At 42.0% G+C, this 22,303-nt stretch overlaps 1 protein-coding gene across 3 annotated transcripts in view; it reads right to left on the reverse strand.

Moving 5' to 3' along the window:
* Window positions 1-1,641: 1,641 nt before the first annotated feature.
* The window catches only part of PBX3 (PBX homeobox 3), a 213,776-nt gene continuing 193,114 nt past the window's right edge, over window positions 1,642-22,303 (reverse strand). For 2 of the 3 annotated variants that reach the window (XM_035015801.1, XM_035015802.1), the window contains exons 6-9: window positions 8,198-8,363; window positions 6,815-6,927; window positions 5,934-6,023; window positions 1,642-3,175 (exon numbers count right to left, since the gene is read on the reverse strand). In XM_035015801.1, coding sequence (XP_034871692.1) covers window positions 3,083-3,175; window positions 5,934-6,023; window positions 6,815-6,927; window positions 8,198-8,363 — 462 coding nt within the window. In that variant the 3' untranslated portion in view covers window positions 1,642-3,082. The remainder of the gene's footprint in view (window positions 3,176-5,933; window positions 6,024-6,814; window positions 6,928-8,197; window positions 8,364-22,303) is intronic. The other variant, XM_035015803.1, reaches the window with a different exon arrangement.

Raw genomic sequence — 22,303 nt, forward strand, 5'->3', positions numbered from 1 at the left:
TTCATTCATCTCTGGGTCCAACCCCTAACCCACTGCTTGACCAAGAAGAGGTTACCTGATAAAAATCCATCAGATGAATATATTTCACTCAATTTGGAGTGAAACATAAGAAACTTAGGGCCCATGCCATGCCCCAGTTTCCTTCCCTATGAAGTGAGGATGCTTCTGCCCCCCTACAAAGGCATGAGGAGCAAAGAAGGGAAACGTGTGAGTGCTCCTCACCCAGCACATAGGAAAGAGACTGGGATCTTAATTTAGGCCTCCCCAGAATAAGGCCTCAGGCTCACCTATTTCCTTCAAGGGTTGTTCGTCCACTCGAGAATCTCCAACAAGCACTGGCATGTGCCTCTCCACCATGTCAGACTGGCCTGACGTAAAAGCTGAGATGCTTCTTAGGAAGTGTGTGTTTCTGGGTATCAAAGAAGATGTATTTGTGTGCGCACATGTCAGGTTTCCACAGGATATTTTTGCAAAACCACATAGCATAGAGATTGTTTTATGTACAAAGATAAGAAAGGCTGACCCATAAGCTAATTGAATCATGCAAATAACTACTTAGCCACGGGAGAGATTCCTACGGACAGGCTGAGAGCCCACATGAGGGAGGACAGCTTTGGAGGGCAATCTATTTTATAAAGTTTACTCTCACGGTATAACCACCTCAAGATTAATGGGAATGGTGGCCCTAGACTTTGTTTTGCCTGGCTCTACCAACCGAAATAGTAAAAGTTGTATTTATCATAGACAATTTGCTGCAACTGATTAACATTAATCTGATTTCCTGAGTCAATTTCCTTGAGATATAGTAAACAGGCCAACTACCTGATATCCACTTCTATTGTAAAGATTTAGGTATTCGCGACAGAGGCGTATGTAAACATATGGGACTCCTAGCTATTTTAATAAAACAAAAACAACGTATCTCTCCCTAAGCCCTGAAACGAAGTGAAGGTGACAAGACTGGTTATTCTTTCAATAAATGACAAAAGGGTCTTTCCATCTAACAAGTGCCAGAGGCATCATCAGGTCAGGAGAGTGTGAGCTCCTGGGGCAGAGAGACCCGGGTTCAAAGTGTGGCCCCTTGTTGTCTCAGCTCTGTGACCTTGTGGCATTCGCTTAACTTTTATGAGCTTTACTTTCCTAACCTCTGCCAGCAGGGTAATACCTTCCTTGTGGCGTTCTTAGAACACAGGGATCAAGGGCGCCTGGGTGGCTCAGTCGTTAAGCGTCTGCCTTCGGCTCAGGTCATGATCCCAGGGTCCTGGGATCAAGCCCCACATCGGGCTCCCTGCTCGGCAGGAAGCCTGCTTCTCCCTCTCCCACTCCCCCTGCTTGTGTTCCTGCTCTCACTATCTCTCTCTCTGTCAAATAAATAAATAAAATCTTAAAAAAAAAAAAAAAAGAACACAGGGATCAAGGGAGGACACGGAACAACGGTCCAGGAGCTGGCCAGGATCGCGCACGGAGAGAGCAGTCCATTGGTAGGGACTCTTCCTCCATCCCCTGCTTCCCCGTCATTTCCAAGTTCCTCTGTGACAGTCCCACCTTGACACGCCCCGGCCCGCTTCCGGGCAGGCTTTCCTGCGTTGCCTGCCCTGGCGGGTTCCCGTGGCGGCGGAGTTAAGACATTGCAACATTTAATCATGAAAGCAAAAAGTTTATTCATGTTTGAAACTACATAGAGCTACCACGAGGAAGACTTTTTCAATCCAGGGTGTAATCCAGTTAGAAAGGAACACGAAACATTTTTAATACATTAGAATCACCACCACAAATTATTTTCATGACTCAATCAGTTTCAGAATCGCATACAATACAAAAAGAGAGGAAGGAGAGGGGGCCCCAGCGCACAGGGTGAAATATACAGTACCGAATACTGGACTCTGAATGCATCACAATCGGCGCCGCTTTTTTTTCTTTTTTTCTTTTTTGCATGGATTAGTAACAAGATGAAGAACATTCAAAATGCTTTCTCAGTATTTACAACAGTTCTACTGATCCTGTGTTCATTGAAGACCCAATGTTTCCACTCTCGGTTTTTTAGAAGTTGCAAATGCAACCCTGATTTTTTTTTTTCTTTTAAAAGATTACAATGTACATTACATTTTATGAAGGGAAACAAAGAGTTAATTACAAGATGCAAAAAGGTAAGAAAGAGACAAACTACAGCGTGAGTATTGTTCAGAGGTAGTAAGTGAGCACTCTAAGCTACAGAACATGTTGAAATTCTATTGGTTTGTATGAGTTCGCATGAGGTAATAAAGCTGTGTTTTGATTGGTGAGATGTATAAATACTCTTTTGCTACACTATATACAACACTCCAGAGAGCAGGGCCCTTGTGGATGCCCAGAGGACGTAGCAAACCTTGACAAGCCCGTGCAGCACCCAGTGCACACCGTACAACCCCAGATGGATCTCGTGTTCACCTCTATCAGCAGCAAGTATTCTTCATCTCTCAGAACAATCTGGATCCATAATTTAATTACCGAGCAGACTCTGGACTCAGAGAGAAAAGATGCTACCAGTCTCTGATCTAATTATAACACAAGAGATCGAAACACAAACGTGACCAGGAAGAGTCTTAAACAAACCATGGTTAACAGAGATAGCCAAACAGCTCCTTTATTCCAACCCCATTAGCGATATGAAAGAAAGACAATCAAAGTCTGCGATGGAAATATGCAAGAAATTCAGTTTAGGTGAGGTGAATCTTTGCATCTGCTTTAACGATTGAGGTTTAGCATACATTGTACTTTTTACCCTTAAGGCCAAGTAATTGGCAACTGTGAGACCATTAATGTAAAATATTGATAATAAATTATGATAAAATAGCTACAGGACTGTCAACAATGTTAAATCTTGGCCTAATTGGATAAAGTGCTTTTTTAACATTGTGTGTTTTTAAGTATAAATACAAATGATTATGATTCCTTAAAAAACTGATTTACCAAGTTCTCTAATAAGACAAGGTTTTACAGTAAAGCTGTAGATGGTGGGCTACAAAAACGCTTTCCTTTTCCTCCTATTGCTCTGAATGCACTTATCAAGGCATGTCAGCTCAAGGAAAAGTGTTGCCAGAGATTAGTTAGAGGTATCAGAGTGCACGCTTCCTGGGCCTTCTGTAGGCGAAGTCACAGAAGATGGAGTTGTTGCGTCCTGCCAGCCTCCATTAGCCTGAAAGGAGAAATACAGTTCAACGGGTGCACGTCTCCATATTAATTCTACTCCCCAATTTAAAATACCCAGCTGACAACATGAGAGCAAAGCTACATTAGCAAAATGTATTTTCTAAACCCACTTTGGCAGGAGTTTGAAGCATGTGTTAAAGTGGGATTAAATGCATGTAAAACAAATCCATCCCACCAAGTAAAGTCTTGGCAATAAATCAGCTCGCTGAAGGAGGCCTTCAGCGAGCCTCAAGCTGGCACGCGGCTCGGCCTTTGATTTGCTGTAAAAATAAAGTGACTCAGAAAGAAATCTTTTAAGAAGGGAGCAGTGGAGAAGCTCAATGTGATGCCTCAGCCAGACCCTGGGCTCCACGAAGTATAAACTTCAGCCCGGCTTAATCCTTGTTTCCATAGAGAAGAGGCTGCCCACCCTCTATCCACACACGCCTGGCAGCCTGCTACTGTAACCCTTGGAAAATGAAGGCCAGAATTTCCCTCCAAATAGCATCTTGTGGAATGAAAATGCATGAACTGTGCAGGGGCACACTATTCAAATCTGTATTCCAATTATCTCTAACTGGAGCTCCTATTTGGGTTGTTGCTACCGCTCTTCACATGCCGCTGGCCCTTCCTGCCTCAGACCTGCCTCGGCAGTAACAGTGCTCAGAAACAAATTCGCCTTATGTCTTGGCCCATAGAGGCAATTGCTGAAATCAATGTCTGATCACATTTCTGCTGTGGCAGACAGCTTGTCGCTACATATTTTTATGTCAGTCAAGAAGAGGGAGGTGCTGGGCTTGTGAGTTGGGGAACACTGAGTGGAAGTGACGGGGCGGGCCCTTCTGGAGAGGAGGCGAGGGGGAGCTGGCTGACACCCAGTGCTTGCGGCTCAGACCAGCCTCCCGCTGTGCTGTCCCCACACCAGTGTCGGGGTGGGGCGCGAGGTCCCCCTGCCTCCTTCACCTCCGTCCGCGACTTCTTTTGTGAGTCCATCTAACATGTCTCCTCGGAGGCCTGTGCCCCTAGGGCCGTGGGAACTCCACCTCGAGTCCCAGCCCGGATACGGCTATTGGGTGAGCTTTGTGCTTGGTGGGCTTGTCCCTTCCTCCCACGGCCACTGTTCTTGGAGAGTGCCGTCTTCTCTTGTGATTGACTGCTCCGTGCTGCCCTGACGGCACCTTTCCTCCCTCGAGGACCAAGAGAAAGGGAGGGGAGGGGGGGCCAAACGACCCGGCAGAGATGACCAGAGCCAAGGGAAAAGGATTTTCCAGGCTTGAGGTGTATCAGATTCCGGCTAGGAGAAAGATAATGCCATGGCGATGCAGTCCCAAAGCCTCAGCTGTGCAGGCTGGATGGTGATATGCTCACGTGTGCTGGTGGGGCTCTAAGGCATCCTCTTCCCTATCTAAACGGTAAGCTGTTTTTACCCCTCAGGTATGAAAATCTACTTAGAAAAAGAAAAACTCTTACACAGATACAAGTCTAAAGATATTCCATCTGAAGTAAACATCATTCCTCTTTTATCCAAATTTATAAACAACAAATGTACAATATTTTTACCCAGCGTGGCAGCTGGAAGAGAGGCTGTCAGCAAGCATTCTTTTTTTCGAAATAAATTAATCCTTCCTCTGGTGGTTTGAGATTATGCACCGTATTATACAACAGCGCCTTATCAAGCCTCATCAGTGAAGATGGAATTCATGTCTGTAAAATGCTGCAGGCAACCACAGTTTCATATTTTATCATGTTGATAAGGATATCGCACATTCTCTGAAGCATTTCAAAACACTTAAATGAAAAAGGAGAAATGCAACTAAAAGGCTTTTTATATGGTTTGTTGTGGGTTATTATGAGTTATTTATAAACCCAAAAAGAAAGATTTGACATTTCAAATGTAAAAGATTTGAGTATTTAATGGTCCTTTCTTCCCTTTACAATTGAATATCCTCAATCACTTTTTCAATCATTAATATTTACTCTCACAGCAAGCCAAGGCCCTAAAATGGGAGAATTTTGTCCACTTTCCTCCTGACTCCACCACCATGCTTTGGGCAGTTCGTTTCCTCCCTAAGTCTGGAATCCCAGATCCTGTCCACCACTGCCCTCCCCACCTCCACCCTGATGACCTGACCCCTCCCCCCCAACCCCCGCCCAGCTCCCTTTCCAGACCTGTGCGTCCTGCCATTTTCCATCCATGTCAGTGTGGGGTAAAAGTAAAGTTTTGGTGAATTGGTTACACAAGCTAAAATGATTTCCTCCATGATTAAAAAGAAAATTGAGAGGCCACTAAAAGTGCTGAACATGTTTTGCATCCCACATAGACAATGCAGCCAGATTGCTCTTAGGAACAGAATTCTTTGTTTAGTTTGGCCTGTTGATCTGTCTGGGGCCCTCCAAGGTTGTCCCCTTCACTTGGGCTGTGTTTGGGAATGTTTCCTGCTGCTTGATTCTAAGATAAATGACCTGCTTTGCACCATCTCCCTGGAACACAGCACAACCAGTAGGAGATGGCATCTTAAACGGCTGGTGTTTGAGTCCTTGTTATCGACAGAATGCCAGCCACGCTGGGCATCTGTGAGGACTTCTAAGGGCATCTGGGTAACATTAAGTGTTTAGGTTCATAAAATGAAAGTGCAGTAAAAATGCTGCCTTCCCCACCTGGCAACAAGCTGAGAAGTCAAGTCAAATGGCCATTCATTTATTAGTCCCTGTTTACCTGATGCTGTTCCTACAGCTCTTCGAATCTGGTTCCCCAGGGTACTCACATTTAAATTATGTGGACTGTACAGTGAGTTTCCTCCAAGGCCATCACTGTAGCCTCCCGTCTGATTGATAACATGACGGAGGGTATCCACCTAGAAGTGAGATGAAACAAAATTCATCATCCCAAATCTATTAAAACATCATCATTTACAAAAGGAAACAATTTGAATTATGTGTGCCACGAGGGTTTAGCATCTTCAATGAGAGACAAATTTATCAATCAAATGTGACTGGGAGAATTTCAACAATTCTTTGCATATTTAAACTCACACATCTTTGTTTTTCATGCCAGCCCAACAATAACATCTTCATGGCAATGCAAACTTTCCATCTACATCAACAAAATGTGTGTGGCTGTGGGTGAAAACTACTTATAAATATGTATACTGGATCGATCTCTCTCTCTCTCTCTCTCTCACACACACACACACACACACATACACCTAAACACATAAACACAAGTAGTTGCTCTCAATTAAGAGGATGAGAAAATATAATTTAAGAACTCAGGTTTGTTTTTTTTTTATTCTGACTTTTAAAATTTCATAAATGATATGGTAATATGTTTTTAAACCATGCATACATTGGCACACACAATTTGTTGTTGTTGCTGTTGTTATAAAAGTAAGATGCACCCAACCCTCTCCATGAGCTCAAGCCAGAGCCGAATGCATTCACAAAGTTTATCAGGTTTGAATCAACAAAAGTCACTGTTCACTTGACTCCTCATTAAATTAAATGGTGGGGCAGATGGGTCACATTTGGAAGCACCCAGCACAGGTTCTGCATGGATGTGCAGACCACTTCCATGGGGTAAGAGTATGGAGTTTTGAGCCCAAACCCTACCCTGCCAGAAAGGCCCCGGTTGGGGCATTTCTCCTACCTGTGATTGCACATTGGCTCCGACTTGGGACCCTTGGTAAGAATCCCCATTCAGACTCTGCATGTTCATGAACATGTCCCCAGAATTTGGGAGGTTAAAAGAACCAGAAGAACCTGGAAAGGAAAGAGTTAAGTAGCTGAATAACAGAGAGCTACACACATAATCCTCAAAGACCTAGAGGCAGGGAGAGGAGAAAAGGTGCAGAAGGGAAAGGTCGTGTACAACATAAAGCATTTCCAGATCTAAGAAGATGGAGAGTAACGCCAAAGAGGTAGGTCCTGTGATTCATTTTGCAGCTAGGAAAGTCCTACCAATGGGGAAGCCCAAATAAGAAACAAAGAGGAGATCAAAGTAAACAGAAAAACACCCAGCAGCTGGCCTGGAGCCACCCCCTGGTTTGCATTTCTCTCTAGGACTTGGTCATTAAATGAGCTCTTCACTGTCATTAACTGCCATGGTGGACAACTATGCGGAGAATAAACATTTTTCTGAAGCTCTTTCTTAGCCGTACCTTCTACCTAACTTTCATCGGTTCGTGTTTCATTAAAAAGAACAGGGAGTGAGGGGTCCGGGGCAAGGGAGGTGATGGGGGAGAGCTGGGGGGGGGGCGGGGGGAGAAAGACAACAAAACAAAGAAACAAAAATCCCTCACTTTCTGAACTTCTAAAGATATATGTAAAAGGTCTCCTTAGAAAAGTGCCTTGAATTGCTTCCTGAGTCCATCTGCCTGGACTAGCTGCACATCGTTCACGGTTACTCAAGTTCCCTGTCATTTTAGAGGTTTAGTTTCTAACTCCATCACAAATGTCACATAAAATGTGGCCCAAATGTACCACAATATTGCAGATAGTGCATCCATGTCTTAGGTACCACACCCCTCACGGCTAACCACCTACCAAGTCAGCACAGGTACTACAGAAATGCCAAGAAGGACAGCAGACTGGAGTCTGCAGCTGTATTAGGTAGAAAGCACTGCTGTACCCCAGCATTCTAGCTTCATTACGCACAGCAACAGGTCACCTTCCCACTTCTGCTATTTCCTTCATTCTCTGACAGACCACTATGGACCTTAAAATGATAGATGGAACAATATAGTTAAAATAATTATTAGTGATAGCGCTTGGCATAATTGCTGAGTTAACAACCACTATGAAGTGTAAATAAAGGCTCCAGAATCTACCAGTAGCAAGTAGCACTCATTATGAACAGTGGGTTTATGGACTCTGGCCACCCAGGCCCTGGAATAAGCCCTCGTTTTAATATAAATCTTCCTTCATAACTCCACTGGGTCCTCAGTCTGGCTCCTGTGTCCTGGCCTGTGGGACCGGGTTTTGTGGCTCAAGGCTGCCTGAGCCAGGCAGGGGGCGAGCGGCCAGTACGCACCAGAATTTGGCGTAGTGGGCGAATTGGTCTGGTTGTTCTGCACCGCTGCGGCTACTGCGTGCGCGGCTGTCACGGCTGTCTTTGCGGCATAGAGGTTGGCTTCTTCCTGAAACTTGCCGATATTCTTCTTGTACCTGATTCGTTTGTTGCCAAACCAGTTGGATACCTACAGATCACAGGGACATGAATGAAGGGGAAGAGAGGTCAAAGGGGGAAAAAGAGTCAACCTTCCAATAATAACCGTGGGACACCAAGGGGACACCTTGGGAGACACTCAGTTCTTAGCTCGCAATCACATCCTGCGGATCACGCATCATGGTTTTCGAGGTTTGCTTTTGCTTTTTGCAAACCTTGGCACTCAGAATAACACCACTACTTGCAGTTAGTCACAGTAACACTAAAAAGGACGGGAGCACTGTTCATAAAATGTATATATTGGTTGGTATATACCAATTGGTACATAGGTGATCAGTCCCGCAAAAGTAGCTGAAAGACTAAAGGGAACATTTGTTAAGTTAGATAAATAATAAATTTTTGTGAAGGAATGACTTCTTCTTTTTGGGTCTGGAACGATTTTGGCAGTTGGACAGTAGAATCATGTTTGGTCTGCTGAAAAGAGTAACATCAATTAATAATGGATGAACGATCCCTTTGTCCTCTGTCTTAGAAGGTTCTGTGCGTCTGCCAAGATGGCTGCTCACGCCCTGCCAGTTACCACACGAGAAGGTCACAACTTGAAATTCAAGGAATTCCAACAAGGCCAAATGCAAATATAGGGGAGCAGCTCTGATTTCATCAGGTGGAATATACTTAGGTCTTTCACACACTACTGATGATGTCAGCCTGTGCAAATGGAAGAGATTTCTAAAGAGGAACTTGGCAACAGGAAGAGTTCATCACATTTCACTGACAGCAAAACTTCAGCCCAAGACTCATTGCTCACAGTTACATGACGTGTTCAGGCACCTGAAGCTGAGCTATATAAAGAAACGAAAACCCACACAGCAGGTTATAAAAAGGTACCCACCTGCTATATAAAAGGCTCTGACCTCCCTTTTGTTAAAGTAACAGTTTAAAAATTCTCTTCAATAATTTCTTAATAATCTGTCAAAGGGGCATGTTGCTGTGGTATCAGGCTGGGTGGGTCACTGTTTTATTCTGAACAGCTATTCAGAGGCCCGGAGGAACAATAAGGAGTCGCATGAGCCCTCCAACCCAATTTACACCAGTGGGCACGCTTATTGACCTTCTCTGCCAAGAGTTTAATTGCTTTGGAAATAGAACTCTCCTTCTTCAACTTATGGCACTCATCCTTCCAGAAGCCAGAGAATCCTGGCAAAGAAGCCACGTAAGGAAGACAATGTTGGCCTTGCTGCTGCCCACATGCTGTCTCATCCTGGGGAGTCACCGTATGCACACGTATACACACGCAGGCACACTCACTAGGATCCATGCGGCAACCACGAGCATAGGTTCATCAGACAGAAACAAGCCAAAACTCATCAGGAAGTAAATATGCTAGAGATCAGGGCTTCCTAGCTGTTTCTGTTCCACTATTATTCCCCCACCCCACCCATTACGGACTGTATATATCACTTCCTTTCTTCATATCAAATAGTAGTGGTTATAATAACTGCCATTCAATGACTATCTCCTATGTGTCAAGCATTACGCAAAGCCCTTTGCGTATCTTTTCTCATTTAATCTTAATCTCAAGGGCCAGGTGGCTGACTGAGGTGGTTATACAGGCGTAACACCTGTCCCAAATCCAATGGCCTTTTTTCTTTCCTTCTTCGATGTTTCAGCAGTGTCTGATATGCCAGGGTGTGTGTGTGTGTGTGTGTTCTCCAAAACTCAGCTCTTGGCCCTCTTCTCTCCTCTCCTTGAGCAATCTTATCCATATTAATGATTTCAATCATTGTCTCTGTGTGGATGGCTCCCAGATTTCCATCTCTAGCCCTAACTTCTATGAATTTTGGTTCTTGATTTTAAAGATATTAACATATAAATGTTTTGCCACAACCTCCAACTCAATAGGTCTAAAATGGCATTCATGTGTCCTCTACACCTGCACCTCCTTCTGTTTTCTCTTTGTGTTCATAGCATCTCCACCTCTAGAGATGTGGTACTTCCTACCTTACAAAGTCCCTGATTCCACCATTGGACGATTCCAATGGATATTCAGTTCGATCTGGTTCCCTCTCACTTCTAATCATTGGCTTTAGTTCCAACACCTAGATGGTGATATTAGGTTCTCAAACAGCCCTGAGGGACTGAACCCTATTAGGCCACTGGCCTTCTTTGCCTTCCCTTCTTTGAACCCCATATGCTTCGGGCAAGAGCACATGAGCATCGAGTAGGATGTGGCAGTGGGAGGAAGAGCCAGGGGAGTGTACAGGTGAGGAGGCAATGAAGACTGGAACCAGGCAAAGCAGTAGTTATGGAGAGGGCAGCTATCACGGGGGAGGCATTGGCAGAATTTGCCACGGACCAGCTACACAGGTCAGGGGAGAGGGAGAAGCCAGAGATGATGCTGATATGGGACCCAGGCCTCCAAGAACATGGAGACAGATGCTCTGGGAGGGATTTCTACACCAGGAGAAGTCAGCCTCAGTGACTGTTAGGATCCATTCCCATACCAAAATTACAGGACTCTAAAAACAAAAGTTCTGACTCAAGACTGAAAAAGGACCATAAAGGTATCCTTTCTGATTATGCTGGTTAAAGCAAGTTCTCTCAGACCCTACCTCATGTTTCACAAGCACATTCTGAGCTCAGGAGACAGATCCAGAGAGCTGGTTCTCAAAAAGCTCCCTCAATATATATCACTCTAGTTTGTCTGAATAAGACTGGCAGGCCTTTGAAAGAGTTAAATATTGAATATATCTATGGTGCAAAGGGAGATATTCCTGGTTGAGAGGGAATTTGGCATTTCTTAAAGTATAATTAATGAAAATTCCCCAACTCTGAATTTAGCAACAAAGGCCCATCTTCGAATTCTCCTCTTCTAAACAATTCTCTGTTGGATTCTGTACTTTGTAGTTAATATTACCTTGACGATCAGAGAAGCTATAATACATTAATGAAACCTAGCCTGGAAAATCAGATTACAGCTTTATTAACAGTTTCATAATTGAGGAATCTCTGTACCACTGAAGGGCCTCATTTCTAGACATGCAAGAATCCTGTGTTTATGCATACCCCTGGACCAATCAAACAACAGTCATCACTAATAAAGGTTTATTTAATTCTCACAGTAAAATTTTAATATCACCAGCAGCCTGGGGAAGCTTTAGCAAGTGGATTTGCTTGACATCAGATCGTTTCTGTTCTGCTAGTCCCAATACTTCTTAATCTTTAATATCAAGGCAATTAAAATTAATGGCCACTCATCCGAAGCTACTGTGGACAGTGTTTCCGTGACACCAATTGTTTGATGGGATTACCTAGAGGTTAAACTAACAAGCAAGGTTTAATTGGAAGCAATGAAAGAAGCAGTGATCATACGTTATGTTTAACCTGCATAACCACATCTAAATGAATATCTAAAAATGTTAAACTATTTCTCAAATTAAAATATGCACGTCACATTCTGAGATCACAGATTTGGGCATTGCAGCAATCAGCTATTAAGACCACGCCACAGCAGCTAAGATCAGTGTAATTAATGTATGAATTGACACCAAAGTTCAGGAATTTCTGTCACCTTTTAAAAACAGATGGGGACAATTAGTTGCAAGCGAATCTCCACCCTCACCCTGTAGGAATCACCAAAAGCTACGGATCACACGCGTCCCTCCTACACGGTTCTCACCGTGGAGCCAGGCCATAGGCATGGGACAGTAAGCAGAGCTGAGCCTGCTCCGTCTCTGAACTGGAATGGTCTGTGTTGGTCCCAGAATAGAAACACAGGCAAGAAATTGGTGGAGAGAAAGGGAATACATTGTCCTGTGCTTCTCTTTTGAGCCACATATCAAGGATTCATGACTCTGGACTGTGCAGAAGGTGAAGGGCCAGGCAAGATTTTAAGATCAGTTAAAAATGAGAAAAAAAGAGAGAATAAAAATACAAGTACACTCCTCCTTCTACTCATGGTCACTGCTATCAGCTCCCAGACTGTGAGCCTTTGGCCACTGGGAAAATGAGTAATGAACATTCTACAGGCTGCTGATTTTCTGGGGCCCTTCTGCAAGGCCAAGAAGTGGCCAGAAAAGCTTCTGGTCTCACCCGTTTACTAGAGCCAGGCACTTTCCTAACTCAATCCAGCAGCAGACTGCCAATTGCTTTTAAAAAGTCAAATGTTTTTATATGTGGAATCTAAAAAAAGACAAACTCATCAAATTGTTGGGTATGTTAATGATTTGGCCCATGGTAATTATCTGATGACTATTACCTATTACTATCACCCATGTTATATCAACCAAGGAACAAGAGATCCAGACTATGCAAGTTGCCCAAAATCGGACAGCAAAGTGTGATAGATCCAGGTTTCAACACCAGGTTTCAACATCCAGTTTTCCCATTTTTATAACAATTGGGATGTTTACTGAGTATCTGTTATGGTCAATACTGTACTATGTGCCATGAGGAGATAAAAGAATAAATAAACATGTACCTCTACCTGCCTAGAATTTGCAATCTGATTATACAACAATGCTAGACACTCAAAACAATTCACAAAAATCACAGGACGGTGGTGATCACACACCCAGATGCACAGTACAGATTCTATGTGTGGCAGGGATCTGGAGGAAGAGGAGTGCCAGCAGGTCTGGGAAGTCAGAGGAGACTTCTGAGGGAAGGTGGAGTCTTAATGGGACTCAGCTTCAATTCAGCTCAACAGTATTTTTATTGAGACTGCATACTTCAGAAGCACAAACCTCTAGAAGCTCTGTTGACATGAACAAGCCAAAACCGTCAGCTGCTACCTCCCTCTTCCTGCTCTGTCACTTAACTCCCTTTTCCCCTCTCAATCTCTAAACCCCTCTGTTGTAGTGAGAGAGGAAGGAGAAACCATTCTAAAGGAAAAGAGGAACGGAGATCCAAGGAGTGTTTCTGAAAGATGGGACTTCGGAGTGGAGGACTAACAAGAGAGGGCCATTCCCACAGGGGAGAATGAGGGCAGAGCAAGGGGCAGGGTTAGGCATGGGTACCAGGGGGTGTGTGTGTGTAAAGGCACCCGAAGGAGTAGCAGGCTCTGGGCTCTGGCTACAGACCAGGACCAGGACAAGGGAGAGCGTTCTAGGAAAGGGAAAGCCTAAAGAGGCACCCTGCAGGCCACCTCACACCGCCCTTCTGCAAGGCCTCACTAAGTGGAAGAGAAGTGGAGGGAAGATGAAGGCTGAGCCTGAGATTTCTAGAAAGTGCAGTGGGGAATGGGTTCAGGTGAGGACACCTGAGGCCAGGCGAGGCAGCCTTCCCAGCCAGGTACCTGTCCTGTGTCAGGTATTGCTGGAATACTCCCTAAAGAAATTCTGAATAATCAGGTACCCACTCACACATATTTTGTCCTTTGCACATTTTTGAAGTTGGCATCAACTTTTTTTCATTATAAGTTTATAGAGTTGTAAACAATGTTATTTCAGTATGTCATAAATGTTGACATTTTAAAATAAAACTGTAACACTATTCTTTAAAATGTATCCAACCAAATTTAAACAGCAAAGCAATGATACCCACTATCCATTTTAAAAAATACATAAACTTGCTTTTCCTTAACAGTCAAAAATTTGCATTCCCTTTTGTTCTTAGAAGTGTATTTCCATTACATTTCCCTTCCATATTCTCCTAATACAAAACAGTTTTATGCTCTACAAAAAAAAAAAAAAAACATGGAAATTGAAAATTTAAACCGTTTTTATTTCCTGTAATTATAAGGCTCTACATGTTTAATATATCTTTCTGGATTGAGCTATCATTACAATTAGTCTAAAATTGATCAAAGCAATACAAAGACTTATTCCGATAAATAAAAGTACTTGTTTTGACCATCAAAAGTAAAGTGTTGTTTTTTTTTTTTAATCACACATGCATTTCTTTCTTTCTTTCTTTTTTAAGATTTTATTTATTTATTTGACAGAGAGAGACACAGCGAGAGAGGGAACACAAGCAGGGGGAGTGGGAGAGGGAGAAGCAGGCTTCTCGCCGAGCAGGGAGCCCGATGTGGGACTCGATCCCAGGACCCTGGGATCATGACCTGAGCTGAAGGCAGACGCTGAACGACTGAGCCACCCAAGTGCCCCCCCCACACGCACTTCTTAATGAGGGGTGCAGGGTTATAAAGTGCTAATTGAAGGCGGTTTGGTTATCACCAGTATTTTATACAATTCCTTGGTGGGGACCAGAGAGGGTCTCACACTTTGGGCAATGGGCCATCATATAGGGTGGGAGATTTCCTTTCATAAAGTGGAAAAATGGCAAGTGATAAAGTGGAGGAGGGAAAAAAACCCACACAATGCTTCCACCACAGCAGCTTTCTGAGGCTCATGGATTTTAAGAAAGAGTATATACATATATAAGGAAAGTTGGCCAGTGAAAATCTTAGAACCACCATGTCCTAGTAACCTCTGGAAGATCTTCAGCTACTTTGTGGACCTAGTTCCAGACCGCTGCCTCAAGTGGAGAGGCTAACTCTGGTTTCATTTTAGCTTTTTTGTGTGAGTACAATGCGGGAGCCCCTCTGATGGGGTGTGCCTATTAAAGACCTCTGGCTATAAAAAAAGGGGCTTATTCGAAATAAGTCAATCAGAGAAAGACAAGTATCATATGATCTCACTGATATGAGGAATTTGAGAAACAAGACAGAGGATCATAGGGGAAGGGAGGGAAAAATGAAACAAGACGAAACCAGAGAGGGAGACAAACCATAAGAGACTCTTAATCTCAGGAAACAAACTGAGGGTTGCTGGAGTGGTAGGGGGTGGGAGGGATGGGGTGGCTGGGTGATAGACACTGGGGAGGGTATGTGCTATGGTGAGGGCTGTGAATTGTGTAAGACTGATGAGTCACAGACCTGTACCCCTGAAACAAATAATACATTATATGTTAATAAGAAACAAATAAAAAAAAATTTTAAAAAATGGGGCTTATTCAGGAACCACTTCTATGTGTCACCATGACCTTTTGGAGCTAGACAAAAATGAATTTGTCAGCTTCAGGAAATCAAAAACATTCTGATTAAAGAAGGAAACCTAAGGCGATACAGTTTCCTTAATATTTAGCATAATCTTTCTGGAGAGTAAGCCAACAAATATGCACAGATCCTTTGAATCGGCATTACTAAGAAGTTACCTTGAGGAAATAGAGATATATGTGCAAAGAGATTCACTACAGTCCTACTTATACTAGAAAAAAAAAGTAGATTTATAACACATCTGTATAATGGGATATGATCATTAATTAAAAATCATGTTGAGGAAGAATATTTATTGACATGGGGAAATATTCACAATATATTATAAAGAGGAGCAAAGGGCATTTTTTTCTTTCATACAGAATGAGATTTTGGGGGGTAAAAATATTCATATGTGCGCAAATGCACACACATACACACACGCATATACACAGGAAAGAAGTATTAGGATGCACATACCGGTCAAATGTGATTATCTTTTAGAGTGGATTTATAGGTAATTTCTATGTGTTTTTCTGTATGTTTTCAAATATTATCCAAATTGATTTCAGATAAGCAGGTATTGGGTTTTGTTTTTTTTTTAATTAGAAAAATGTACTTTACAAAGAAAAAAGGAACCAATCTGCCTCTTAAAAATATCGGTTAGAAGTCATTTAACAATCTCTAAGAGTGTACCAGGCCCTGGGCTGACCCACACAACCACAGGAATCAAGAGTCCCATTCCTGTATTCTATCAGGAGGATGAGCTTGGCAGGTCCGAAAATTCTTGAAATAATTAAAATCAGATGCTTTGTAAGTCTCAAGCCATTAAAATTTCCCAGACTGCTTTGAAAACTCCATGTTCAAATTATAAAGCTAAACCATCTACAATGTCTCTACAGTCACTGCAAGCCAGTTTATTAATTAGTTAGCATTAATTGTATCTTATATTTCACATTCTATCTCTACATTTATCATTTTAACAACAATGTTAAATAAAAGAGAAAAATTATTACATAAAGACTTAATCTTCAAGAAGCAGAAGTGCAGAACTTTAGAGTCCATCCTTAGTTTTGCTTCCTTGCATAAGGTACATTAGGGAGAGGATCAGCATTTGTTTGGAAAAGAAGCAGCTACACTAAAACATCATTACTGAGATTAGGAAACTGAAAATTTATGAAGCACAAATCTTAGAAAAATTTGCCATTGTGTTTCCCCTGTTTACTTGTGATGCATACTTTATGTACTGTGCCTAATTAAATGCAACAGATTATGAAATGTTGAAATGCCAAGTCGTGTATAATGGAACATGTAGCATACATGGTACACAATTTTACCTCTAATAAATAGTTTTTCCCTAATCAATGTTTTCATCCCCATTATGTGATTCAATTTGAAATGAGGGATGGAAGCCAGATACTGTTCAATTTTTAAAGTTAATGGTGTTAATAAGCTAAATCTCATTCCACTCCTCTCCTTCCCAAGGGTACACCTTCAGTCAAGTTTATATAAGGACAGAAAGGCTGGACTCACCGTAGAAAACCATATGTGTGCATTCCCTTGAGAACCCGGAGGGCAGCGGGAGCGAGGGCCTGACAGCCAGACAGACCTGTGTGTGAATCCCAGCTCTGTGATTTCCTAGCTATGCTACCTCCATCCTGCCATCTAAGGTTTTCCTTTCCTGGTCTGCAAGATGGGATAACCACACCTACTCCTAAGGGGGCTGTCATGAAAATTAAATGAGAAAATGTGTTAAAATGCCCAGGACTGTGCCTGGGATGTACGAGGCACCCCCCCAAAATGTTACCTTTCCCTTTTCTTAAACAAGCCCCAACAAACCCTCTGCCGGCTTTGCTTGCTTCCTGTAGTCACTAAGGTCAGGGTGCCCTTCTCCCAGGAGTGCTGGATTCTGGGAGAGCCAGTCCATGCCTCCAGTGCTGGGGGGTTGGAGGGGAACTGGCAATAGGGAAGAGGCAGCAGTGAGAGAAGGGAGAAGGGGGTGTCCCCCTGCATAACACAGCATAATAAACTTCCTACTAGAGGTAGGTAACACCCAGACTGACAGCTACTGTCTGCCACACACCTCTGGGCCAAGGTCACGCACAAAGAGCTGACAGCACTTCCTGAGCCTCCTTGTCCCTCCTCACTCCTGTCCCAACATAACCACATGCAAGACAATGCACTGGACCTAGAATTTGTAGGAAACCTGGGTTTGGTTCCTCCTTGTACCTATATTAGTAACAGCAGCCATTATGGAGAGCTCATTGTTACATGCAATATCTCATTTAGCCCCCTCAAAGACCCAGTTTACAGACTTAAAAACTGAGGTAAGAAAGTTTATGTAACTTGCCTGAGGTCACCCAATCTTTCTTGTCCTTTTTCCACTATGCCTTATCTACTAAGACCTGTCTTTTCTTAGTACTCTGCAGAAATTGTTCATGCAATTTTATTTCTTTTCCATTGTATTAAGTGGCTAGGGCTACAAGAGTAATATCGTGCTTTGTGAGTGCAAAGTATTCTGGCTCCTTTAGGGTTAAAATGTGGGCTAGCCCACAAATCTGAACCATTATTTTTTCTTTTTAGAAAGTAATTTCCAAATTCCTAACAACTGACTTGAAAACCAACTTTTGAAACACAACCCACTTCTAATGGGAGAAGTGGACAAACAGAAATTCAGTTTCCATAGTATTTGAAATAATTTAAAACAGAGTCACTTGTCAAGTACTGTATTTTTTTTTTCTTATTTGAAGCTGTGAAAAATTTTATTGCCATAATGTACTGACACCCTTACAGTTTGGCTTTGCCCTTTCTACTCTCTGCATGATAGACTGATAACTGCTCATGACATTCACAAAGAGGCTCATCTGCAAAAGTATATAAAACGTCAGCCTCGCGGCCACAGTACACGAAAACAAATAACACCGTTCATCTCCCTAAAACACGTGCTTCGGGGTGGTTCTAAATTACCACAGATGATGTTTTCAGCTAAAGATTTTCTTCTTGGGTGCCTGGTTCGCTCAGTCGTTAAGCGTCTGCCTTCAGCTCAGGTCATGATCCCAGGGCCCTGGGATCGAGCCCTACATCGGGCTCCCTGCTCTGCTGGAAGCCTGCTTCTCCCTCTCCCACTCCCCCTGCTTGTGTTCCCTCTCTCGCTGTGTCTCTCTCTGTCAAACAAATAAATAAAATCTTTAAAAAAAAAAAAAAGATTTTCTTCTTTAAAATTACTTCTCTCATTAAAAAAAAAAAGTGTTAGGTGTGCAGCTGAATAGATTCCATGGAAAGACTGGCAGATTTTTTCTTTTTTAAGATTTTATTTATTTATTTGACAGAGAGAGAAACAGTGAGAGAAGGAACACAAGCGGGGGGAGTGGGACAGGGAGAAGCAGGCTCTCCGTCGAGCAGGGAGCCCGATGCGGGGCTCGATCCCAGGACCCTGGGATCATGACCTGAGCCGAAGGCAGACGCTTAACGACTGAGCCACCCAGGCGCCCCAGCCCAGCAGATTTTGAAACACTGACATCATAACTGTGGAGTGCCTCCCACCAGCTGCACGGAAAGGTGGAGCCATCTCCCAGGCAACACATCATTGGCATCCCCAAATTAAGACTCAAGAACACTTTTTAAACAACAGTGAACTAGATATTTTGTCCAGGTAAGTTTCATGTAACAGAAAACATCAAAATGTATTCAGTGTCCTATGTGAAGAAGCCCTATAGCCAAGCCTTTTATTTCATGGAATCCCTAATTTATTCAACCACCACTCCCGACTAAATACACTCCCTAGTTCTCTTTGCTTTTTAAAAATCCAGAAGATTTCATTGAATTTATTTAAAATGGTAATACCTATCCTCAAAAACCTTTCAACATACATAATTATTTCTCACTGAAAATGAATCGCATGCATTTTTAGAATAAAGAATACACCGAGGGTGGGTCTATTCAGAGGCTAAGAATTTAGACACGACCCCACTCGCCACTCACCCACAACCACGGCGCCTCTCGGGCTCTCTCCGTTACGGAGCCTGTGAAAAACCAGGGCTGGAGGCTGGTGGCACACTAGTTTGCCAAAGGCCCGAGCCTCTTTCCCCCTTCTTCTGGAACCCTGACAAGGCTTTGTAGGCACCACATATCCAGCAAGAAAACGCTGATGAATGGGTGACAAATTAGCATTCATCAAGCACTCATGATATACCAGGCCCTATACTAGACATTCTACATATATGATCTGTTAGCCCTCAAACTCTGAAGAGATTATCACCATCCTAATTTTACAGGTTGAAAAAAATCCCTTCAGGTTAAATAATTTGCTCAAGGTCACAGTGCAACTTAGTGGTGGAGTGGCCTGAGTGACTTCTCTCCACCTTCCTATACTGAATGTACAGTCAGCGGGAGTTAAAAGTGCCAATTTTTTCAAAAAAACTGATATGAAAAGATAGTACCACTTCTCAAATAGAACGTAAGTAACAAAACTTAGTTTTGGTAAAGAATCTGATGTACCTGTAGGGCAATGGTCTAAATATCTAATTTTAGAAACTCAAGAAGAAGAAAAGGTGGGGCGCCTGGGTGGCTCAGTTGTTAAGCGTCTGCCTTCGGCTCAGGTCATAATCCCAGGGTCCTGGGATTGAGCCCCGCATCGGGCTCTCTGCTCCGCAGGAAGCCTGCTTCTCCTTCTCTCACTCCCCCTGCTTGTGTTCCCTCTCTCACATTCTCTCTCTCTGTCAAATAAATAAAATAAAATCTTTAAAAAATAAAAATATAAGAAAAATAAAAAATAAATAAAAAAGAAGAAGAAAAGGAAATAAATTACATTACTCCAAAACTTCTCTCCCTTGATCTTTGATCCAGTCACCTGACAAGATCCCAACGGGGTGACCCAATTAGGTCTTTTACCCCCTTCTACTCTTGAGCCCCATCACAGACCCTTTGAATTAGAACTTTCAGGAACAGGGCCCAGGAATCTGTATTCCAACAAACTCTCCTGATCATTCTTCTTATGTGTGCTAAAGTTTTAGAAGAAAGCACCATTCTATGTCCTTACTGATTGCATGTGTGTGTGTGTATGGGGGGGGGGAGGTGATCAATGTGCAAAAATCTACAGTGATTGTGGATTTATCTGTTTTTCTTGAAATTTTGTAAGTTTTGCTTTATGTTTTTTGAGCTGCTGCTCAAATTGGTACATACAAATACAGAGCTGCTGTGTCATTACTATTTAGTGCCTCTCTTCATCTCTAGTAAAACTTTTTGCCTTGATGTATTCTTTATCTGATATTAACAAAGAAACACCAATCTTCTTTTGGTTATTGTTTACATGTTATATTTTTTCCCATTCTGTTATTTTCATTCTATGTCCTTATGTTTTAGATGTGTCTCTTAAAGAACCCATAATTAGGTTTCATATTTATGTCTTACCTGATAATATTTGCCTATTAGAGTAGTCAATACATTTATACTTAATGGAATTACTGGTATATTTGGGTATAAACCTACCATTTTACTAAGTGCTTCCTATTTGTCCCACTTACAATGCTTTCCCCTCCCCCTTTCTTGCCTTCTTTTAGACTGCTTATTTTAAAAAATTATTCCTTCTTTTTAAACAATTTTTTCCTTCTTTATTAGTTTGTAAGTTATGTATTCTTTTAGCATTCCTTAGTGACTACCCTAGAGATTACACATTCATGACTATCAAAGTCTGTTACTTTTACATTAACTGGTATTTTTACTACCTTTTGCAGCAAACACAAGAGTATTAGAACACTTACCCTCCCCTCATAACGTATGAGGCATTATTGTTGTATATTTTAATTCTATACATATTATAAACCAATAGGACATTATTATTATTATTATTTTAAACAATCAATATTCATTTATATTCACACACACATTTACCCTTTGCTTTCCACCCTTCCTGCATCTCCCACCCTCTGCTTGGTATCTTTTTTACTTCTGCATGAAGACTATTTTTTATACGTCCTTTTGTGAGAAAATGATACAAATTCTCTCAATTTTTTACTTTATTTCAACCCCACTATCAAAGGGTGCTTTTGGCAGATACAGAATTATAGGTTGACATTTAACTTAGTTCATCTCTTAAAGATATCATTCTACTTGGTTATTTTGGTTTTATTCTCTTAAGAAATCAGTTGTTAGTCTAATTGCTGTTTCTTTGAAGGCAATCTTATTTTCCCCTCTGGCTGCTTTTGTTTCAACCTCATTCAGTGTGGATTCCTATATACTCATTCTGTTTGGGGACTGTAGTTTTTCATGAATCTAGGGCTTGGAATCTTCCATCAGTTTTGGAAAGTTATCAGCCTTTACATTTTAAATACTGCTTCTGACCCACTCTTACATTTGCTTCTGCAGCTCCAATTACATTTATGTTAGACTTCTTACTGTATCCTCAATGTCCCTATTTTTCTGATTTTCTATTCTACTGTCTCTCCATTCTTTAGTATGGTTATTTTCTTGTGATCCATCTTCCTGTTCACTAATTTTCCCTTCAACTATGTCTAATCTGCTTTTAAATCCATACACTGAATTCTTAATTTTGGTTACTATATTTTTGGTTCTAGAATTTCCATTTGAACTTTTTTATGGTTTCCAATCCTCTGATAAAATTCACCATTTTGTCTTTTATTTCCTTATATATATTAAGCAGTTATTTTACAGTCCATATAGGATCCTTTTATTTTTTACACTTCTATGGGTCTGTTTCTATTGTCTGTTGTTTCTGTTGGTTTTAGTACATGTTGCCATGTCTTCTTGTATGTCTGTTTTTCTCTGCCTTTGTGCCCAATGTTGTATTTGCTTTGTTTATAGAAACAGCTTGAAGCCTAGAATGCTGCTAACTTTTTCTACAAAAAATAACTATATTTGCTTTGTCCAGGCACCTACAAGTACTTGCAATCCAATTTCAAGGACTGAGGTATTTGAAGCAGAATTACAGTCTCTGTGAGAGTCTATGTACTTCCAATGTACCCTTGCTAGGGAGCAGC

The sequence above is a fragment of the Mirounga leonina genome, unplaced genomic scaffold, assembly GCF_011800145.1.
Source record: "Mirounga leonina isolate KUSES-001 unplaced genomic scaffold, KU_Mleo_1.0 Mir_170, whole genome shotgun sequence".
NCBI lineage: Eukaryota > Metazoa > Chordata > Mammalia > Carnivora > Phocidae > Mirounga > Mirounga leonina.